The 18,517-nt window shown below is 37.5% G+C and overlaps 1 protein-coding gene across 2 annotated transcripts in view; it reads left to right on the plus strand.

Moving 5' to 3' along the window:
• Positions 1 to 17,783, plus strand: part of CPSF2 (cleavage and polyadenylation specific factor 2) — a 28,399-nt gene extending 10,616 nt beyond the window's left edge. For both annotated transcript variants that reach the window (XM_037900847.2, XM_043549924.1), the window contains exons 5-15: positions 865 to 994; positions 2,408 to 2,523; positions 3,143 to 3,330; positions 3,845 to 4,135; positions 5,427 to 5,527; positions 5,959 to 6,159; positions 6,837 to 6,989; positions 7,954 to 8,179; positions 10,059 to 10,361; positions 15,097 to 15,231; positions 15,341 to 17,783. In XM_037900847.2, coding sequence (XP_037756775.1) covers positions 865 to 994; positions 2,408 to 2,523; positions 3,143 to 3,330; positions 3,845 to 4,135; positions 5,427 to 5,527; positions 5,959 to 6,159; positions 6,837 to 6,989; positions 7,954 to 8,179; positions 10,059 to 10,361; positions 15,097 to 15,231; positions 15,341 to 15,433 — 1,937 coding nt within the window. In that variant the 3' untranslated portion in view covers positions 15,434 to 17,783. The remainder of the gene's footprint in view (positions 1 to 864; positions 995 to 2,407; positions 2,524 to 3,142; positions 3,331 to 3,844; positions 4,136 to 5,426; positions 5,528 to 5,958; positions 6,160 to 6,836; positions 6,990 to 7,953; positions 8,180 to 10,058; positions 10,362 to 15,096; positions 15,232 to 15,340) is intronic.
• Positions 17,784 to 18,517: the final 734 nt, after the last annotated feature.

An 18,517-nucleotide genomic window follows, 5' to 3' on the forward strand; every position in this document is an offset into this window, starting at 1 on the left:
ATCTAATTGAAGGCAACATTACTGACAGCTGCTTACATATTTTCCCCAAGTGAAAAGGGGCACAAATAAAAACAGAAAAGCAAGTTCTTCAAGAAATGGACAGGAGTGTTGGAGATTTCTGCTCAAATTATAATAGTCTAAGGCAGTGGTTCTCAACCAGGGGTATGCATATCCCTGGCAGTACGCAGAGGTCTTCCAGGGGGTACATCAACTCATCTAGATATTTGCTGAGTTTTACAACAGGCTACATAAAAAGCACTAGTGAAGTCAGTACAAACTAAAATTTCAAAAAATGACTTGTTTATACTGCTCTATATACTATGCACTGAAATGTAAGTACAATATTTATAGTCCAATTAATTTATTTTATAATTATATGGTAAAAATGAGAGAGCAATTTTTCAGTAACAGTGTGCTGTGACACCTCTGTATTTTTATGTCTGATTTTGTAAACCAGTAGTTTTTAAGTGAGGTGAAACTTGGGGGTACACAAGATAAATCAGACTCCTAAAAGGGGTACAGTAGTCTGGAAAGGTTGAGAGCCTCTGGTTTAAGGCATTAACCCATTTATTGGGTCAAAGTTAAGTCCTGTCCACACTAACTAAACCAATGAGAAGTCATGTAAAGTTTGAACGTCTTATAACTGGGTCCCTGACTTGTCATATTTGTAATGTAAGTACTTACACAATTGTTAGTACTCAGGCTGAAGGGAATAATGACTTCTGGCCTCCCTAACATGATCTCCTCCCTCAGTAGTAACTTGGGGTTAGTGGTTTATTTCAAACTGCCTTGTGGTTGGGATAATGTATTGTAATATGCATGCTATATCTGAAATATTGAGAGGTTACAATACTGTCCCTGTAGGGAAAGGGCACGGTCTTTCTATTACACCACTGCCAGCTGGTCATATGATAGGAGGCACAATTTGGAAGATTGTCAAAGATGGAGAAGAAGAAATTGTTTATGCTGTTGACTTCAACCACAAGAGGGAGATGTATGTACAACACAGCAAATGATATTTTTTCCCAAATTTCAGTTAGTATTGCTATGTAATTTAACAGTGCCTGATAAATACTTGTATTGGCATGAAATATAAATATAGCCACCATCAAATCCAGCTATTTGAGGTGAAGTGAAGTTGGCAGTGTACAACAGAGCAGTAAGGTCTCTGTTTCTTCCTTCTCAAATCCTGTTTTTAATTTAATTGTAAGTTTTGAAACAGAAAATGTCCAGTGCTACAGCTGGGGAGAGGAGGGGGAAGTCTCTCCTCCCAGTTGAAAAAGGAGAATAAAGATATAAATAGTGTCTTTTTTTAATAAAAATAAAAAGAAGCAATCTTCTGAGGAGAAGAAGAATGAGACAATGATAAATAACTGTCCCTTTTATCAGGGGAAAAACAACCATGCTAATGAGCCCCTAAATGCCAATATATGGTCCAACTTGTAATCAAGACTGCAGATGCATGGGAGTGGGGAGAGACATAAATGTTGCATAGTAATCTAGGTACAAAATGCAGTCACCAAAGGCTTCGGGGGGCAGAGGGGAAATGGGGGGAAGGAGAGTTTGAATCTTATATTTGTGGGAAATTGCAGTGTTCATTTTCTCCTTTGATCAAAATGTGATTACAGGGAAATTTTTGCTTGTAGGAGTATTCACAGCTGGTCTCATAAAGAAGTAATTCAAGAATAAGTCAAATGGGACAGACATTTATTAGAAAATGGAAAAAAAAAATACATAGGTGACTTGGTGCTTAAAATGAGGAAACAATTATATTTAGATTCTTGTGGAAGTGTTCAAGATCCTTTAAAAGAGAGACAAGGGCAAATCTCCCCTCTCTTCCCCCCACTCCCACAAAAAAGATAACTTTATATTCTGTGTTGCTCTAGGAAGGTTTTGTTTTAAATTAAAATGTGTTAAAGGGACAAATGGAGATGAGAATAAAATCAGAGCGGAAGAAGTTTGCAGACTTAAAACATCATAAATTATTTGGGGTTTGTTTTTTAAACTAAATTTAAGGGGTACTGAGAGGTTTCAGGTAAGGAAAGGCATGACAAGTAGAAAATTAAAGCAGGGTGAAGTTGCCATGCTTTTGGCCTAACAAAAAACTGTTCTTGCTAAACATGGCATAAGCACATGGTTATGAAGCCAGATCATAAACTCCATGTTCTAGTACATTTTCTCTTAAGAAGTATCATCGGATTCCTACGATAGAAGGCTTTTTTTTTCCCCCCAAGGTTTTTTGTTGTTAAAAGACCGTAAGAATCTAATTGAAAATTTGCCGGATAATGGGGAATACCAGTTCTGCACATAGTTCTCAGTGTGAAAGTTTTCAGTCTTATGACTTTTTTTGCCTTGTCAATAGAAATACGAAAACTGAACTAGTGTGGCCTAACTTCTTTTTTTTCAGCCATTTAAATGGATGTTCTCTGGAAATGTTGAGCAGGCCTTCGCTGCTTATCACAGATTCCTTTAATGCTACTTACGTACAACCCAGACGGAAGCAAAGAGATGAACAACTGTTAAGTATGTATTTTGCCAAATTAGTTAAAGCAGTAGTAGTGGAAAATATCTGTTTTTCAATTAAGTTATAAACTTCTACAACAAATGCAATATACATGAAAACTGAGAATCTTTAATTTTCTTTTAAGTTTCTGATTTATTTTTATTTTTGTAACACTAGTGATCCTGTGAATAAACATATTTTCAGATAAAAGGTGATTGAGTCGTGCTTGCTAAAATTGATTCAAAGACTTCATGTTTTGATCTAGCCTGAGCTGATCTGTTCCTGTGAGATAAGGAAGTAAATTTCAATAGTTCTTTGTGCTTCATTTGAAAAAAAAATCATTAAAATGGATTTAAGAAAAGAAATTGCTATTAAATATTAAGGCTGAGCTTTTCAAAGCTCTATGGGGGGGCACAGCTCCCATTAATTTCAGTGGGAATTGTGCATCAATATCTCTTTGAAGCTGAGATTTCTCAGTGCTGCTTATTGTCAATTAATCTTTGAGTTTAGTTTTCCTCTGATTATAGTTGATGTTTGGTAGAGAAAATAAAAATCTTTCTCCTCTTCTAATTGTGGTTCAATGTGCAGCTACTTGATTTTATTTATTTTTTTTGTTTCTCCTCTCCCATCCCACTCCAGCCAATGTCTTGGAGACGTTGCGAGGTGATGGAAATGTGTTAATAGCCGTGGATACAGCAGGCAGAGTTCTGGAACTTGCCCAACTTCTTGATCAAATTTGGAGAACAAAAGATGCAGGATTAGGAGTCTACTCTTTAGCACTTTTAAATAACGTCAGCTACAATGTAGTGGAGTTTTCTAAATCACAGGTGTGTTCTGATATTAAAATAGTTATGAATGGGCTAATTATTTTCATTCTTAATGCTGCTTGATAACAATAGGCTTATCCAAGGGCATGTAGTTCTTTTTAACATGAAGAAAGTTTTTTCTGTTACTGGGCTGACTTCCCTATTCCAGAGTGGGCACTCATGATCTAAATTCCCTCCATCAAGTAATATACAACCAGAATACTGCCAGTGGTATGACTTGATCGACAGGGAAATCCATTTTCTTTGTACCACATGACCTGTTAGCCTCGGTTACAGGTGTGATAAAGAATATTTAATTTATATATATGATATGTGATCGCCCACAAAGAGGTATTGGTAAAGAGATTGATTTGATGTGTATGCATACTGCACCCGTCAACTTGAGAATCTCTAGAAGAGCATTTTTTAATGTTGTCAGGTACAAGTATATAGTTTGTACATCAGTTTTAGTTATTACAAAGTACCATGTAAATCCTACAGATGACTTAACACTTTTTTCCAATACCACCCTTAGGTTGAGTGGATGAGTGACAAACTGATGAGGTGTTTTGAAGACAAGAGGAACAATCCATTTCAATTCCGCCATCTCTCATTGTGTCATGGTCTTTCTGACCTGGCTCGAGTGCCTAGCCCAAAAGTCGTCCTTGCCAGCCAGCCTGATTTGGAATGTGGGTTTTCAAGAGATCTCTTTATACAATGGTGTCAGGATTCCAAAAACTCTGTAATTTTAACTTACAGGACCACACCTGGGACGCTAGCACGATTTCTTATAGATAACCCTTCTGAAAAAGTTATAGATATAGAGGTAAGGAAATAGGTTACAATTCAGATTTTTTGATGTTTACCAACTGTGGCAATGTTTGCAAGACCTAGCTTAAATTTCTTTTTTGCTTCTGCTATTGAAAATTTTGTCTAGTTGCTGAGAGAACTCTTAAGCCACGTTTCCTGACGTGTCAAACTGTAGTTATAGTTAAGCATGGCATCGTCAAACAAGAATAAGATCAAAAGTAGATTTTATGGTAGGGAATTATAATATATTAGCTGAAGGGCAGCATTATAAAATCTGCAGCATAAGCATGGAAATTGCTAAAAAAATCTTTCACATCACAGAAGCACACCCATGTTACAGTAAACAAAAAGTAATTGTACAGTTTCCTGTTGACTTTCAGATGGCAAGGTGCAGTAGCTTATTTGGACCAAAAAATCATCTTGAAAAAGAAAATCAAGCTGAGTGAGGTTAATATAACACAAGAAATTTAAAAAGATAAAATTAAGGCTGGAAAATAAAAGGGAACAGTTGACTTATACAGCTGATTTCAGTAATTTTTCATACTGCACCTGCCCCTGATTCCACCTGAGAAATTTTATGGTTTGTATAGGGTTGTGCACACCTCTGACTTTAAGGGGGTTCTTTAGCAATTTCCATATAGATTCTACAGCTTTCTTTTATAATTTCCTAAAAGAATAGGATGACACTTCATGCATTATTGTCCTTGGGACACAGTATTATTTAGAATAAGTTATACTGTGGTTTGCCTTCTTTAAAGCCAGAGCAAAATTTGCTGCTGTTCCCTATAATAGTATTCAACTTTGGCATTCTGCTCTTGTTTATCAGTGGCAAAGACAGGGAAAGCAGAATACCAACACCGAATATTATTGGGGGGTGAATTTTGCCCTATTCAGTTACTGAAAGCAGGGGAAAAAATAATTCCTGCACTGTAAGTCACTAAATGAAGATCAGTTTCTATTTAGGAGTTCTGTAAAGTAAATCAGTTGATCTTTAATACTGTTTTACTATGACTGTTTTATTGTTAAGCATGGTAATACTATATTTGCTCAATTTTAACAGTACTAGGGATTTTATTTCCATTTTAGAGTAAGTTACTACTCAACTCAGTGTGGGTGCAGAACGTAGCCTTAATCACTTTGGTATCCTGATACTGATTATGATTGGGTAAAAGTTTGAAACAGTGCAATTGAAAGGGTATTAAAACTTCCAAATAAAAGTTACAGCTTTTTTGAAGTTGCTTACCCTAATACAATTTTTCCCCTCGTTTTATATTTTTACATACACACATACTTTTTTTTCTTTTTAGTTGAGGAAACGTGTAAAACTTGAAGGAAAGGAACTTGAGGAGTACCTAGAAAAGGAGAAACTAAAGAAAGAAGCAGCGAAAAAGTTAGAACAGTCCAAAGAGTAAGTGTATTTCCTATTAACGCAGTGGGCTCTTAATGCCAAAGACACAGCCTCCAAGTAACCAATATGATACCTTACCACCTTTTGGAAATAACTGAATATTGTAGCTTCCATAGGTGAAAATATGTCAGATCATTCATTAGTCAGCTATGGATTTCTGTTTTAATGGGCCCCTTTCAACTCATCTCTTTGAGAATCACAAATGCTTTCTAAAGTTTGTAAGCCATCTTAGTTCTCCAGCAGTAACTGCTTTTAAATGTTTCTAAATGTTCATTAATTGCAAAATTAGGCCTGTGACAGTCTTTGTGCAGGCAATGGCCAGCAAATGTTTGATATATAGTATAAAATTTCATTTTAAGTTTGTGTGGATGGGTGTGTAAAATGAAACTTAAAAGAAATACCTTAAAGTGCATTTTGGGGTAACATTTCAGGGCAGATATTGATTCCAGTGATGAGAGTGATGTTGAAGAGGATATTGATCAGCCATCAGTGCATAAAACTAAGCATGACTTGATGATGAAAGGTGAAGGTAGCCGAAAAGGAAGCTTCTTCAAACAGGCCAAGAAGTCTTATCCAATGTTTCCAGCCCCAGAAGAAAGAATTAAATGGGATGAATATGGGGAGATTATCAAGTATGTGCGGGGAAAAAATAGTAATGTTATTTCTATAGTATTTTGGTTTTTGAAGCACTTGCGACAGACCTGTGAAGTAGGTATTATCCCCACTTTAGACAAAGGATAACAGACAGAAATTAAGACAAGTTGCTGTAGGTCCCACAGAGAATTAGTGATTGTGCCAGGACTGAAATTAAGAAGTTCCTACCTTTTTCCTCATGCTCAGTCCATTTAAATCATGCTGCCTCTCTAGGCACTTTCTTTATCTGAGAAGAGAGTAGTGATTAAATTCTTTTCTGTTCAACAGGAACCTGATTTTTGTTTAAATTCCACAATCTGATCTATAAATGACTTTAAAATGAAAAGGAGGGAAAACATCCTCTTTCCTGGAAGCCAGCGGTTTCTATCTGCCTTTTAAGGAACTCCTACTAAAGAGAGAGAGAATCTTGCAGAATGTTGGCTGATTTTAAATGTGAGAAATTGAAATATCTAAAAGATACTAATCTGGAAGAAATATAGTTAATCTGGGGTGGAATATCCTTGAGCATGTTTAGAGATTGGAAATTTAAAAGCATTTTTGCTGAACCTATATACTTCAACTCAGTGGTAATATAGTGTAATAGTAAATATGGTTTGTATAGCACCTAGAACCATGGTGCTACTTTAATACAAATAATTAAAAATTTCAACATTAGGCCTGAGGATTTCCTAGTTCCAGAGCTTCAAGCAACCGAAGAAGAAAAGAGTAAATTAGAATCTGGTCTGACAAATGGAGATGAGCCTATGGACCAAGATTTATCAGATGTTCCTACCAAATGTATTTCAGCAACAGAATCAATGGAAATAAAGTGAGTGATTTTTAGATAAGCTTACAGGTGGAGGGCACTGTTTGTCAGGGATTCACAACTGAAATGGCTGATGCATTGTAAACAGTGTTTAGTTGCTTATGATTTTTTTTCTCAAAAAATATTTTTCAGGCTGAAACTTCATGATGGCTTCTTATTTTTTCCCCCCAAGTTCAGAGGGAGATTTTTCTGGGGAACTGGAAGATAATTTGTTGGGGTTTTTTTTTACGTTTTTGAAAAGGGTAGAAAATCATTGAAAGAGATGTGTGTATTTCAAGTATCACCTATTAAATCCTTTTTTTGTAAAGAAAACTAATTGAAAGAAACCTACATCAGTGTAGCATTTAGTCATTATTTTATGGCACCCGGAAGGATGCTGGGTGCCTTGTAGCACAGATGAAAAGAGACAAAAGAAAATTTTGCCCCTTTCTTTCCCTCACCTTCCCCCCCCCCCCCCCCCCCATGGTGCTTGGGTGGTTTAAAGAGGCTGGGGGAGAACTCCACTGTTGCAGGCACTGCATTGGGCTGCCATATATGGCCGAAGTGTGGCCTTCTCCCCACCCTCTTCCTCTTGCAGTCTCTGGCATTTTTGGGGGCATAGTGCATATAACTACTGCCATTCTGGCTTATGTTGCAAGCAACATGGGGGAGGCTTCTGTAACTTACAGCAGACCCACCTCCCTGGGCTGCCTAAACTAGGCTGGGGCCTGTTTTGGAGTCAGGAAGGCACAAAGTGGCTTAAAGCTTCCTGTGGGCTGCACCTTTTGTGTTGCTCCTCCTGGAGGTGGCACAGAATTTGATTTGTTCCTAAGAGTTTACAGTCTACTTTTATACATGATGTGGTATTGGGCAGGAGGGGTAATGGGAAAGGAAGAGCAAGTGTTACAGCAATAAGACAACATAATTATTCTCTCTAAATTTAGAACATAAAGCATTAAGAATTTTTTTTCTTTTTAAATCAAATTAGAGCCAGAGTTACATACATAGACTATGAAGGACGCTCAGATGGTGACTCCATTAAAAAAATCATTAACCAGATGAAGCCACGACAGTTGATCATTGTCCATGGTCCACCTGAGGCCAGCCAGGACCTTTCAGAGTCTTGCAGAGCTTTTGGTGGGAAAGATATTAAAGTTTATATGCCTAAACTGCATGAAACTGTAGATGCAACCAGTGAGACTCACATCTATCAGGTAAGATGGTGGGATTTGTCAATTATATGAGTACTGAGGGATGTGAGAGCTCTACATTGATCAGATTATGTCATTATTTGGCTGTGCCTTTTGGAGGGAAAGAAGATAATGCGATGATCACTTACATCTAGTCCTATTGAGGCAAGAGAATTAACTTTTATTTCTGGGGAAAGATGGAAACATTTCCATTATAATCATGTGGATATTATGTTATACCTACACATTATTAATGCAGTCACTACATTAATAGAAGTTTAAGATTACATATTTAAGCCTGCAGTTATAAAGTGCAAAAGGAAGTATCTCATTCAGCTTGCTCTGCTGAACACATTGTATATATTTAGGTATGCATTTGAGTCCCAGTCTTGCATTTCTTGTATATCCAAACTTCTTATTGAAACTGCTGTAAGAGTTTTGGATGCAAAAGAAATAGCCCAAGTAGTAACTGAAAATATGCATGTCAAGTAAGAGCAAGTTAATTTTACTAAAAACCTTAACTATACCATTACTCTGTGTGTGTGTGTGTGTGTGTGTGTGTGTGTGTGTGTGTAACATGAAGAAAAACTAGAGAAATTGCCTGAGCATGTCAGCATTATAAATGGTTCCAATTAAGCTTTGAAGCAGAGATCTAATGGAGGGGTAATGGGGCTAGAGAGAAGAGTACACACCTCAGTTTGAAGGAAGTGGGGTATGAATGAGAGCATGTGAGAGCTGGTTGGAGAAACTCCAATGGAAATCCAAATTGAAATGCTTCTCGAAATTGTTGATTGATTTTGGAAGAAAACCGGGTTAAAGTTCTAACAGTATTGAAATGTCTCATTTCAACTGTTCTGGAATAAAACATTCTGATTTTTCATTTTGAAAAAACCTATTATTTTGTATTATAATAAAAAATGTCAAAATTGCAAAATGTTTTGATGGACCTGAAACAAATATTTTTTTGGAATTTTCCTTTATGGAGAACTTTACAACTTTCAAGTCTCATTCAGAAGAAAGTCAAATTTCAAAATCAGTCACAAAACAAATTTTCTGCTCTCTGCACAGTGCTAATTCATGCCTTTGCAGTATTAACATCTGAAAAAGAAACAGGTGGGGGCATCAGAAAATGAAGAAGAAATCAAATTTATTTTTTGGGAGGATTGTGGTGTGTGTTTATAATGAAACCTTTGCAAGTGTCCTTCTTACACTTGGTCCCAACAGCAGCAGCATCTGGGCCAAGGAATACAATGCCACCGTGAAGTCTCAGAAAAGGCAGGTTTTTACTGGAATCTGTTAATATCTTAGATTCCAATTGTATGTGGTTAAAAGTGATGTTTTAGTCACTTAAGGTTTAGATATTTAATCTTTTCCCATCATGACTGGTAAAGAACTACATAAGTGCCATTTAAATGCAAAGTTGATATGTTGTGTGGTTGATTTTTTTTTTTTTTTTTTAAATCTCTCCAATAATTCAAACATAGCAGAAGGAACTGTTCTTAAACATACCAGGAGCAATCAAGGATAGTTTTAGCGCTACAGAAAAATATTTCAGATTAAAAATATGTGAAAAGGGGAGTTACAATGAAAGTCTCACCTTAACCCTCAAAAGCCACAATCTGATCTGCTTATCTTTACCAAGAAAGAGCACTAATGTTTTTTTCTGCTGCTTTCCAAACCAATTGTCAGGTGCAAGCCATGTGTACTCTTCTGTCACTTAGTGTTGTGCCTTATTGCTAGAGGGTTTTTTTCCGAAGAGTGTGATGGATTCAAACAACATGGTGTCATAATGAATGGGGAAATTATTAATTTTTAAAAAGTTGGTGTTAAGAGCCTGTGAAATGTGCTGTCCGGTTTGCTTATGTAAATAAGTCATTACAGTTTTTGTCTATGTGCAACTTAGGTCAGGTTAAAAGATTCTCTGGTCAGCTCCCTTCAGTTCTGTAAAGCGAAAGATGCAGAACTAGCTTGGATAGATGGCGTCCTGGACATGCGGGTTTCAAAAGTGGACACAGGAGTCATTCTGGAAGAAGGAGAGCTGAGGGAAGATGGAGAAGACTTGGAAATGCAAGTGGATATGCCTTCTTCTGAGTCTAGTGTTATTGCACAGCAAAAGGCCATGAAGAGTTTGTTTGATGATGATGATAAGGAAGTATGTGAGGAGAGCGAAATCATCCCTACTCTAGAACCACTGCCACCACATGAGGTAGAAAAGCTTTTGCCTTCCCTTGGCTACATGCTCTCTTATATTTGTGCTGATTTGAGTCTTATATTTGTGGGGATGATTTTCAGGTATCGTTTTTTCAATGTTTAGAGCCTGACTTTAAGTGGCACTTATTCAGGTAGAAGCCTCATTAAAGTCAGGAGCTTTGCTTGAATAAGGCCTCCAGTATCGGACTGTTCATGTTGTAAATTGGTGTCTTAGGGCTTGTTTTCACTATGGGGGTAAATCGACCTAAATTACGCTACTCCAGCTACGTAGCTTAGGTCGACTTACCCCGTCTTCACTGCACTGCGTTGGCGGGAGATGCTCTCCCCTTGAATTCCCTTACTCTTCTCGGGGAGCTGGAGTACTGAGGTCAACCGCTAAATCGACAGCAGAGCGCTCTCTGGGTTTTCACTAGACCCACTAAATTGATCCCTGCTGCATTGATTGCAGCAGCATCTATCTCCCTGTAGTGAAGACCAGCCCTTAGTGTCAGGTTTCAGAGTAACAGCTGTGTTAGTCTGTATTCGCAAAAAGAAAAGGAGTACTTGTGGCACCTTAGAGACTAACCAATTTATTTGAGCATAAGCTTTCGTGAGCTACAGCTCACTTTATCGGTTGCATACTGTGGAAAGTATAGAAGATCTTTTTATACACACAAAGCATGAAAAAATGGGTGTTTACCACTGCAAAAGGTTTTCTCTCCCTCACCCCTCTCCGCTGCTGGTAATAGCTTATCTAAAGTGATCACTCTCCTTACAATGTGTATGAAATCAAGTTGGGCCATTTCCAGCACAAATCCAGGTTTTCTCCCCCCCCCCCTTCCCCCACACATACACAAACCCACTCTCCTGTTGGTAATAGCTTATCTAAAGTGATCACTCTCCTTACAGTGTGTATGATAATCAAGGTGGGCCATTTCCAGCACAAATCCAGGGTTTAACAAAAACATCTGGGGGGGGGGGGGGGGGTAGGAAAAAACAAGGGGAAATAGGTTACCTTGCATAATGACTTAGCCACTCCCAGTCTCTATTCAAGCCTAAGTTAATTGTATCCAATTTGCAAATGAATTCCAATTCAACAGTCTCTCACTGGAGTCTGGTTTTGAAGTTTTTTTGTTGTAATATCGCAACTTTCATGTCTGATTTTTATGGTGGTTACACAGCTACTGCTTTCTTTGTTCAGAATGTGAGCGCTTCAAGATAGAGAATGTCTCTTTGCCCTGGTCTACTTTAGGGGGTGGGGGATCGATCTCAGTTATGCAACTTCTGCTATGTGAATAACGTAGCTGAAGTCGACATACTTAGATCAACTTACCATGGTGTCTTCACCGTGGTGAGTCGACTGCTGCCTCTCCCCCATCGACTCCACCTGCGCCTCTCGCAGCGGTGGAGTACAGGAGTCGATGGGAGAGTGCTCAGGGGTTGATTTATCGCTTCTAGACTAGATGCAATAAATCGACCCCTGTTGGATCGATCACTGCCCGCCAATCTGGCGGGCAGTGAGACATACCCTTTATTATGTATAATATACAGTGCTTACCACAATGTGACCCTGATCTCAGATGGGGCTTGTAGGTACTGATACAATACAAATTTTTATTTATTATGTGACCTGTGCACTTACCATGCATGACTTTGGAAATCAGTTGGTATTTGGGCTGTCAAGCAATTTAAAAAATTGCCATTAATTGTGAGATTAAAAAAATAAATTGCAATTAATTTTTAATTGCACTGTTAAACAGTAACATAATACCGTTTATTTAAATATTTTTGGATGTTTCCTATATTTTCAAATATAGGCAGGGTTTCAGCCCTGCTTGGGGCTCCTCGGGGCTTGCGTGGGGCTCCAGGCTCAAGCTTCCACCCCACACCAGGCTCCGAGCTGGAGCTTCAGCCCCCTCACTGCCAATGCCTCTTCACCTCCACCCAGAGGTATACGATTGATGTGTTTAAAAAAATTAACGTGTTCATTTTGTTTTCAGTTAATCGCAGGCATTAGCTGTGATTAATTGACAGCCCTAGTTGGTATCACTGCTTGGATTTACTCTTAAACTTCATCTGACACTGTGGTAAATGTTTCCTTATCTTATGTAGTTAAAGATAGATACATGCACAAATATCATTTCAAAAAGAAGCACCTAACTGACCAACAGAGAATCAGACAGTGCAATTCTTATAGCACTCTTCGTCCTTAGTCCTCAAATGCTTTTGCGTATCTGGGTAGATATCATTAACTCCTTTTAAGAAATAGAGAAAACTGAGACATACAGATGTTAAGGGTAAGGTCTTGTGCTGCAACTCTTAGGCCAGGTGGAGGTACGTTGCCACCTTTGTACCCTCTCAAACTAGTACTGCTGAGGGCCTCTGTATCCCTTGGAGCATAACTTAGGAAGGCACCTAGGGCTGTCTAAATTATGGCAGCCTCCCTGGGCTGTGCTATGAACCACAGTGTTGATTGTCAGGGCACCGCTCCCAGCACACCCCTTGCCCCAGGGCTTGTGAGCAGGTCCTATCAGGGAGCCTTATGGCTGTCTTACACAGTACTTACGCAGGGGGAAATCCTCTCTTGGCTAGATCCCAGGTTTATAGGGCCCTTTCATCTGGCATAAAAGGGCTTGAGCATGGGTGAGAATCTCACCCTAGCTGACTTTCCCAAGATCACAGAGCTTGAAAAGGAAACCAGAGTTTCCCATGCCCTGTCCCGCAGGTCCAGGTTCCCAGCACAGACCAGGAGTTGCTCGTGAGGAGGCTGCCTTAAAATCATTACACCTATCAAAGGGGAAATCGAATAAATTAGGGCTGTGAATTAATCACAGTTAACTTACACTATTAACTCAAAAAAATTAATTGCGATTTAAAATATTAATCGTGATTAAACTCTGTTTTAATCACACTGTTAAACAAGAGAATACCAATTGAAATTTATTAACTAGTTGTGGATGTTTTTCTATGTTTTCAAATATATTGATTTAAATTACAACACTGAATACGAAGTGTACGATGCTCACTTTATATTATTATTTTTATTACAAATATTTGCACTGTAAAAATGATAAACAAAAGAAATAGTACTTTTCAGTTCACCTCATACAAGTACCGTAATGCAATCTCTTTATTGTGAAAGTGCAATTTACAAATGTAGATTTTTGTCACGTAACTGCACTCAAAAACATGTTCCTCGGCCCACGCCACTTCCCACAGCCCCCATTGGCCTGGAATGGCGAACTGTGGCCAGTGGGAGCTGCCATCGGCCAAACCTGCAGACACTGCAGGTAAACAAACTGTCCTGGCCTGCCAACAGATTTCCCTGTTGCGCTGTGTACCAAAGGTTGCCAATCCCTGCTTTAGAGCCTACAAGTCCACTGAGTCCTACTTCTTATTCAGCCAATCACTAAGTCAAACAAGTTTGTTTACATTTACGGGAGATACTACTGCCCACTTCTTATTTACGGTATCACCTGAAAGTGAGAGAGGCGTTCGTATGGCACTTTTGTAGCTGGCATTGCAAGGTATTTACGTGCCAGATATGCTAAACATTCGTATGCCCCTTCATGCTTTGGCTACCATTCCAGAGGACATGCTTCCATGCTGATGATGCTTGTTAAAAAAATAATGCGTTAATTAAATTTTAACTGAACTCCTTGGGGGAGAATAGTATGTCTCCTGCTCTGTGTTACCCACCACATATTTCCATAATATAGGGGTCTTGGATGATGACCGAGCACGTGTTGTTCGTTTTAAGAACATTTTCCCTGCAGATTTGACAAAACACAAAGAAGGTACCAGTGTGAGATTTCTAAAGATAGCTACAGCACTGAACCCAAGGTTTAAGAATCTGAAGTGTCTTCCAAAATCCGAGAGGGATGAGGTGTGGAGTCATGCTTTCAGAAGTCTTTAAAAGAGCAACATTCCGATGCGGAAACTAAAGAACTCGAACCACCAAAAAAGAAAATCAACCTTGTGCTGGTAGCATTTGACTCAGATAATGAAAATGAACATGTGTCGGTCCGCACTGCTTTGGATGGTTATCAAGCAGAACCCATCATCAGCATGGACACGTGTTCGCTGGAATGGTGGTTGAAGCATGAAGGGACATATGAATCTTTAGTGAATCTGGCATGCAAATATCTTGCAAGGCTGGCCACCACAGTGCCATGAGAACACCTGTTCTCACTTTCAGGTGACACTGTAAACAAGAAGTGGGCAGCATTATCTCCTGCAAATGTAAACAAACTTGTTTGTCTGAGTGACTGGCTGAACAAGAAGTAGGACTGAGTGGACTTGTAGGCTCTAAAGATTTACGTTGGTTTATTTTTGAATGCAGGGTTTTTTTGTACATAATTCAACATTTGTATTTTCAACTTTCATGATAAAGAGATTGCACTACAGTACTTGTATTAAGTGAATTGAAAAATACTATTTTTTTTGTTTTTTACAGCACAAATATTTGTAATAAAAAATAAATATAAAGTGAGCACTGTACATTTTGTATTCTGTTATAGTTAAAATCAATATATTTAAAAATGTAGAAAACATCCAAAAATATTTAAATAAATGGTATTCTATTATTGTTTAACAGTGCGATTAATCGCGATTAATTTTTTTAATCGCTTGACAGCCCTAGAATATTTTTTTTCCAATCATATGCTCAGTTACTTTATTATAAAGGCTTAATAAAAATGTTTTACTAAAATCTTTAGAAGATTTATTTTTTGTACTTTATTCATTGAAAGGTTATTGGACATCAGTCTGTTTTCATGAATGAGCCAAGACTGTCTGATTTTAAACAAGTTCTTCTGCGAGAAGGAATTCAAGCTGAATTTGTAGGAGGGGTGCTTGTGTGCAACAACCTAGTGGCTGTTCGTAGGGTAAGTATGTTGTTTTTAAAGCTATATAGAATATATGCAACACATTATGTGTATCTCCCTAACCATCTCACTGTACAGATAATAGATTCAAGTATGTTTTTTGTTTCAGACTGAAACAGGGCGCATTGGATTGGAAGGCTGTCTTTGCCAGGACTTCTATAGAATAAGAGATCTTTTATATGAGCAGTATGCCATTGTCTAATGGAGATGCTGTGAAGATGATGTCTTTACTTGAACTTTAAAAGACAGTGGAGATTTCTACCTTTTTATTTTTGTGGGTATCTTTTTGTAGTTTTCTAATTTCTACAGAGAATACTGATTGTTCAGAAAAGTTAGACATCAAAGTCCAGTAAACTAACCTAAACAAGTAAATAATTGCTACCACAGTTCTATATAAGACATCCCTTGGTACATTCCACATTGCTGGCTTTCAAGCTGTTAAAGAATATTGTTGCAAATACAATTGGTATGCTATAATTGAGATTGACAGTTTCCTTTAGGAACTTTCTTCCAAGAAGGATTTTACTGGTCATAAACATGCTCTTTGACGTGACATGGCATACCAAGTCTCTGCTTAAGAATGCAAATATATAAAAAGAATCTGTTTTCCTATTTTAAAAATATCAGAAAAGGTTGTCTTTGATTTTTGTGGGGAGGTTCTTCTACTGAACAGTAGAAGCTTCAGCAAAAAATTTCTAGGCCACTGAAATTTGGCCAAGTTCTTAATAGTGACTTTCCAGCAATGGTTAATATGCACCCTTGTTAATACTGTAACTGTTTCATGCTACCGATTGATATAGTACATCATAAGATATTCCGAAATAAAATCTCAATTTCCTGGGTCAAAAAGCCAGTCCTAAAATGTTATAAGGTTAAATACATTTTTAGAATGTAACTCATTCTAAAATACAGAATGAGTGGAAAAACAAAGGTTGTCTGGCATATCTGCTAACCACATGTTTTTGCATTTTCTCGCTACTGTATATGTATATATGTATAACTTCTAGTTGTTATAATCTGTTAGGCCAGTTATACCTATCTTTTGTGAATTTTGATTTTAATACTTTCAAGAAAAAAAACAAAACACCTGCATTCTGTTACTTATAATAAGCAGTGCACAGTGAGGTGAGTTCAGGAAGGTATTCTGTCCTTACGTCTGAATTCTTGACTTTGTGAATTTATCTGCTTGGTACCAGGTTTCATAGTACTTGTTTTTCCTATTGCTGGCAGTGGGATTTCAGCCACTGGTACTAAAATTTGTTAGATTTTTAGTTGAATATGAACAGTCTTGGGTCACTTAACTTCTTACATTTCTGAACAGAAAACAGTGATGGAACACATGCAGAGCACTCGTCTATTAATCAGAAATTACTTTTTTATTCTCGACCTTTGGTTTTAATCAGTGTTTGAAATTATTCTTCATTTATTACAACAACGGTGGCTTAAACTTGAGTTCTGCTTTCATTTGTTTATTTAAAAAAAAAGCAAACAAAACTTTTAATGAAATATGGGCAAAAACCAGCTCTATGGGCTGCTGCTGAAGCACAGATTAGTTTGCTGTTCATTCTTGACTATTAGGCATTGTATAGCTATTCTTCATGTTGCCTATTTATACTGTTTAAAAGTTGGAATAGGAACTTAAAAGAAAACTGGGATAAGCATTCAAAAACTTCTGATACTAGATGTAAAAATGTAATGCATTCTAAAATATGATTGAGAGGAAATATATGTATTTTGATACACACACATGCCTGACTAGAAATAATTACCAAAATATGGTAAGAATTTTTTTTTTGTCTTTTTTGTTTTGGTTTGTTTGGGAGGGTTTGTTTTTTAAGTTTAGCCAACACTTTAGAAAACATTACTTTCAATGCATGTAAATCTAAATCACTGTTGGGTGGTTGTCAGCAAATGTCACCTTTAACCATTGTTCTGATAGAAGTCCATTTGCAACATGACCTAAACATTCACATAGGTAAACTGACTCTGGAGCTTTTATACTGGGGGGTGAGAGAGATTACATCAACGTATACTGCTGGAATTTATTGTGCAAATTACTTTTTAATTCCATAATTTTTTGTTCATGAAAATTTCTTAAAACAAAACAATCTCACTTTAATAACAATTTATTAAGTTGGCAGTGTAAATTTGAAACTAACATTTACTGTACTTTCTTCTCTATTCTATTCTTTGACAGGATGAGTGACCTAGTGTTTGGGGGAGAAGCAGTAGATGGAAATATCTTGATTTTTAATAAGGCTTTTGACACAGTCTCACACAAAATACCCATAAGAAAACTAGGGAAATGTGGTCTAGATTAAATTACTGTAAAGTGGGTGAATAATTGGTTGAAAGACCATACTCCAAGGTAGTTTGCTGTCAAACAGGGTGACTTATTTAGTGGTATCCCACCGGAGTCTGTCCTGAGTCCAGTGCTAGTCAGTATTTTCATTAGTGACTTGGATAATGGAATGGAGAGTATGCTTATTAAAACTTGCAGGTGACACTATGCTGGGAGGGTCGCAAGCGCTTTGACCAACAAGATTAGAATTCGAAAGGACCTTGATAACTTTGATATGAAATCAGCAAGATGAAATTCAATAAAGACAAGTGCAGACTACTATACTTAGAAAGGAAAAATCAAATGCACCACTGCAAAATGGGAAACAGCAGGCTAGGTCATAGTACTGCAGAAAAGAATCTGGGGGTTCTAGGAGATCACAAATTGAATATAAACTAACATTGTGATCCAGGTTCAAAAAAGGCAAACATCACTCTGTGGTGTATTAAAAGAGAGTAATATGTAAGACATGGGAAGTAATTGTCCAGCTCTGCTCAGTGCTGGTGAGGCCTCAACTGGAGTACTATGTCCAGTTTTGGGCATCATAAAAGATGTGGATAAATTGGAGAGTCTAGAGGAAAGTTACAAAAGTGATAAAAGGTTTAGAAAACCTGACCTATGAGGAAAGGTTTAAAAAAAAATCCTGCATTTTTAGTCTAAAGATGAGAAGGCTGAGTGGGACCTGATAAGTCTTCAACTATATTAAGGGCTGTTTTAAAGAGGACTGTGATCAATTGTTCTCCATTTCCACGTATCGTAGAGCAAGAAGTAATCAGCTTCATTTGCAGCTAGGGAGATTTGGGTTAGATATTAGGAAATCCTTTCTAACTGTAACAATAGTTAAGCACTGAAACAGATTACCAAGGGAGGTTGTTGAATCTCTATCTCTGGAGGTTTTTAAGAACAGGTTAGACAAAGATCTGTCAGGGATGGTCTTAGGTATGC

Source organism: Chelonia mydas, chromosome 6 (assembly GCF_015237465.2).
Source record: "Chelonia mydas isolate rCheMyd1 chromosome 6, rCheMyd1.pri.v2, whole genome shotgun sequence".
Classification (NCBI taxonomy): Eukaryota; Metazoa; Chordata; order Testudines; family Cheloniidae; genus Chelonia; species Chelonia mydas.